Below are 4,960 nucleotides of genomic sequence, written 5' to 3' on the forward strand. Positions count from 1 at the left end.
TTTTATTAAATTAATATATTTACAAAGGATTAGAGATTGAACTAAACTAAGAAATATGAATAAAAATATTTATATATATTCAAAATTTATAAATCAAAATATTTATATTATATGTATATAGTTATGTAAAATATATAATTTCTAAAAATTAATTTTTTTATAAATATATATACTAAAATATTTTAAGAAAAAAATAAATGAAGATATTTTATTTTAAAAAAAGAATATCATTAAATTTGTAATTTTTTCTTAACATTTAAAATATAGCAATTGTATTCGTTTTCCAAATTTTTCAATAAAGAATTAGTAACTTTAAATGTATTAATTTCCTTTTTAAGTTATTCTGCATTAGCAAAAATACCTTTTTAAATCATAGATTAAAAGTCACATATAAAAATATCTGATTTAATTAATTCAGACATACAATGCAAAAGTTCATCGAAATCCATTTTCATTAACTTTGGTTAAATAAACTTAAGAACCCATAGTAAACATTTAAAGAATCCTTTCCATCCCTCACAAAGGAAGAAATCCCAAATCGTACATAATAAAAATGAGTTTTTAGTGTATTAAAAAACGCAACTAAAAATAGTTATAAGCCATCCTGTAGCATAATAATTTGAATAAACGTTTTATTATTTTAAATGTTATTCTAATTCAGGTAAAAAAATACTCAATAATCTTTCTATTTGATAAAAAACCACTTTTAGATATTCAAAGTTATCAGTCAAAAGTAAAGAAAAATAAGAGTTCATTACAGTTTCAAATGCTTTATATGTTTCTGCTTCATCTAAAATGTTTAAATAGAGAAAACCAGCTATGTAATTCATTCCTTAACAATATGAAATGTCAGCATTATAATAAGCAAAAACTCTTAATAAGCTTTATAATTAATTAGGGTTAATTTTATCTGAATGCATGTGCAAAGATCTATTTTTTAAAATAAATAATATTTTAAAATTAAAAAAATACCTATTAACATCTAAATTAATAGTTTCTTCAATACTATCATGTTTTTGATTCATAGCAATTTTATTTTTTAATTCTATATAATTGGTTTTGACTTAATCGGTTTTTAGTATTTTAAGCCATACTAAAACTCTATTTTTTTACAACCACGAAGATTAAAAGTCATTAACGAGATAAAGCTTGAATATGTTTTTTTCTAATTCCATTTTAATAAATTTGTTCACAAGAAGTAATTACCAAGGTTTATCTTTAATAGAAAAGAAAGGTAATGAATTTTTAATAATAAAAAGAGTTTTTTTAATATTGGTTTGGCATACTTTTAATATTTTTTCTTTCTTATTTTCTATTTGGGTCTTATATGAATAAAAATTTCTTCTTAACTCACTGTTTTTTTACTTTCTTGTCTTTATAAAAGAGGTGGAATTTATTATAAAATTAATTATCCACCTTTTTTTTCGCTAAGTCAATAATAAGATCTGATGCAAACTAAGAAGATAACTCTAAATTTATTAATAGTTGATTAAGTTTTTCTAAAGCAAAAAAACTGGCCTCGTTTTCTATGCTTTTCTCTTCTTCTAATTATTTATCCGATTTTTTAAATAAGCTTCCTAACTTTCCAAATGTTCCGAGCTTTCCTAAACCTGCACTTATTATTTTTATTCCTTTTTTAACACCTATTATAGAAGATAAGGGTTATATTTAATTATTATTTTGAGATTATTAGTTTAAGTTCTGTTAAGAACTTATTATTTCTATTTTTTTTTTCTTTTCTTCTAATTACTTATGTTTTAAATATTCGAATAGCTACTCCCATTTATCAATTTTGTACCAGGTAGGCATTGAATTGAGTTATTAAGATAAAAATTTGTTATGAGAATCTTTTTATCTCCTATATATTCTTGTGCATATAATTAAGAGATAAAGGAAATCTTCAGGTTAAGTAACTTCAGGAGACTCCAATTGAATTTCTTTGAGAATAATTTTAATAATTTCACATAATTCAAGAAATTTATCCTCGATAATTTCAATATTGAATTTTTTTGTTTTTAAATTTACTAATGCAAATTATCTAAGAAATATTATCTATTGGAATATAAAGAAAATATATTAACGAAAATTTCTAATTATGTGTTTAATTCACTTACTGTACTTTTTTCATCTTCATTATTGTTATTTTTGTTTTCTAATATGCTTATATTGGAGCATGATTTTTTTTAAGGGGATAAATTATCACTACTTTTAATTGAGCTAGAATATGTTTTTTTGTTTTATATAATATTTAGTGTATATTTTTCTTCATCAAATATGTCAGATATTAATTAATCCATTTTTTTTTATCCTATTCATTTGATCCATCACTTATAATATTATAACTATTTGCTATTTTCTCGTCTAGTGTTTTTTTTATTTAAATATATAAATACAAAGAAATTTTATAAATATAATATTATTTAACTATGTTCTATTTTTAACTATTCATAAGAGATGAACTTTTCTTCATGATTTCTTAACTTTTGGTAAAAACACTCAAGTTCATTTTTTTAAATTCCATTTAATCTTTCATATGTATCTTTTTAATTTAATTATTTTTCTATTACATTAAATTTTTCATAATATTAATTTGCCTAGTTTAAATCAATTTGATTTTAATATTATAGATACTAAATTAATTTCAATATCGTTTATTTTGAAAAAGAAATGCGACTTTCGTCATTATAATCGAATCTTTAAAATAGATTAGGAAATATTTTATTGAAATTTTCCCATTCTAAATTAACAACATTAATTTAGTTTTTATATTCTTCTTGTGCTTCTTCTACTTTAAATTTCAATTAGACAGATTAATGAGTTACTTTTGATAAATCGATATCACTTTTTAACCCTTTTTCTACTTATTCAGCCGTTTTTTGCATCACTTATGAGAATTTATCTGTGGTTTTTTTACTTTGTAAATAATTTTCCTATGACCTTATTAATTTGTCTCTTTTAGCTTCCATTTCTATCAGTATTTATTTAGTTTATGTCACTGTTTCTCTATTTGTTTGTCTAAAATTATCGACAAACATTTTAAAAGGCTCTATTATTTCATTTCTTATATTCTTACTAAGCTTAGATTGATTTTAGGCTATTTTTAATAAATAATTACTTAAATGTTAATATGCAAATACAAGTCCATCGTTTTCACCAGATTATTCTGTAGATATTTCTTAATGAAATTATTCAGCTAATGACTATAGATTTTATGAGAATTTTAAATGAGCTTCTTCTAATTAATCTACTAATTTACCTAAATTTATTACTTTTTTTGTACTTTATACCATATTTTTGTAAAATAAATCATAAAAATTCCAAGATTCTTACAAGATTAAATTCATATGCTTAATATAAATTATAATTAAATTCTATTATAAAATATTATAAATTTTAGGTTAAAATATAAATTGTATAATATTTATATAAATAATTTAATAAATATTTTTATTTTAGATGATAATTTTATTTAAAAATAATATTTTGTTAAAAAAATTATATATATAAAAAAAAAATATATTAAAAATAAAAATAACAAAAAAATTATAATATTAAAGAATTAATAAAATAAATAATTTAAATAAATAAAAAAAAATACTATAAATATATATATTAAAATATATAAATAAAAAAAAAAAATATATTATGTTTGTATAATATATATATATATACATATTTATATATATATATTTTTATATATACATTTATATATTTTTTTTTTATAAAATTATAATAATTTATATATTTTTATTTTACTTTTTTTTATTGAATATTATTATTTTTTTAATTTATTTTATAATTATTTTTATTCATATTTATCAATTTTTTTTTTTTTTTTATATATTTTGAAAAATATATTTAAATAATAAAAAAAAAAAAATTTTTAAAATATCTTTTAATTTATTTTATTAATATTTTTTTTTAATGTATATATTTTATTTTTTATACATACATAGTTATATATTATAATTATTTTTATTATTATTTAATTATTATAAATGTTTTCTTTTTAATTATTTTATTATTATAATATCTATAAAATTTTATATATCAAATATAATATATTTTTTTAAATTCATTATTATTTTAAGATTTATTTTAAATATATTCTATTATATTTAATCATATTTTTTTAATTTTTATTTATATTATGAGAAATATATTTTTTTTTATTTTTTTATATTAATTTATTGCATAAAATATATTTTTGTTTATACATTAATTTTATTAATACATTATTACTATAAATTTTTTAAATATTCAAACAAATTTTAATTAAAAATTTTTAAATAATTTTTTTTTTTTTATATAATTTATATATTTATAGTGTTAAATATATATATTTATATTATCGATTATATTTTTTATCCTATAAATTATCTTATTGATTATAAAATTGAAGAAATAATATTTTAATTTATATTTTTTTTTTATTTTATTTTATTTTTATATATTTTCTTAATTTGTATTATTTGTATATATTATTATTTTTATAATTTCCTTGATTTTTTTAATAATTTTTTATTTAATTTATTACATAAATTATTATTTATTATACATATATTTAAAATAAATATAATATTTTTAAAATATTTCTTATAATAATAATTTTTTTTTTATAAAAATATTTATGATTATAATATTTTTCAAAATTTGAATGTTATTTTTATAAAATATATCAAAGTTTATCTTATAAAAAAATAATAAACAAAAATTTTAATATAAATTATTATTTTTAATAATATAAATTTATATATATATTTTAATTAAGAATATATTTGTATAAATAACTTTATTATTAATAACATTTTAATTGTTTTTCTGTTAAAATATATAAATGAATTTATATAAATAGTTATTATATATAAAAAATATATTTATTAATTTTATTATTATTATTATTATTATTATTATTATTATTATTATTATTTATTATTATTATCATTATTATTTTTTATTA

General features: G+C 15.8%; 1 protein-coding gene across 1 annotated transcript, besides 11 other annotated features; it reads right to left on the reverse strand. All coding sequences in view use genetic code 6, as the record gives it.

Annotated features, from left to right (window-relative positions):
* Positions 1 to 227: 227 nt before the first annotated feature.
* IMG5_002030 (rab-like gtpase activating protein, putative) lies at positions 228 to 1,175 on the reverse strand (the record flags this gene model as incomplete). The annotated part of the gene is made up of 2 exons (XM_004040045.1): positions 228 to 930; positions 973 to 1,175. The coding sequence occupies 2 exons, from the start codon at positions 1,173 to 1,175 to the stop codon at positions 228 to 230; spliced, it is 906 nt and encodes a 301-aa protein (XP_004040093.1).
* A 2,311-nt stretch (positions 1,176 to 3,486) lies between these two features.
* Positions 3,487 to 3,534: a microsatellite.
* Positions 3,489 to 3,533: a microsatellite.
* Positions 3,500 to 3,543: a microsatellite.
* Positions 3,544 to 3,638: 95 nt separating this feature from the next.
* Positions 3,639 to 3,712: a microsatellite.
* Positions 3,653 to 3,712: a microsatellite.
* Positions 3,713 to 3,746: 34 nt separating this feature from the next.
* Positions 3,747 to 3,847: a microsatellite.
* A 114-nt stretch (positions 3,848 to 3,961) lies between these two features.
* Positions 3,962 to 4,031: a microsatellite.
* A 377-nt stretch (positions 4,032 to 4,408) lies between these two features.
* Positions 4,409 to 4,450: a microsatellite.
* Positions 4,411 to 4,448: a microsatellite.
* A 103-nt stretch (positions 4,451 to 4,553) lies between the features above and the next one.
* Positions 4,554 to 4,592: a microsatellite.
* Positions 4,593 to 4,877: 285 nt separating this feature from the next.
* Positions 4,878 to 4,960: a microsatellite.

Source organism: Ichthyophthirius multifiliis (genome assembly GCF_000220395.1).
Source record: "Ichthyophthirius multifiliis unplaced genomic scaffold scaff_1120509249410, whole genome shotgun sequence".
NCBI classification, from domain to species: domain Eukaryota; phylum Ciliophora; class Oligohymenophorea; order Hymenostomatida; genus Ichthyophthirius; species Ichthyophthirius multifiliis.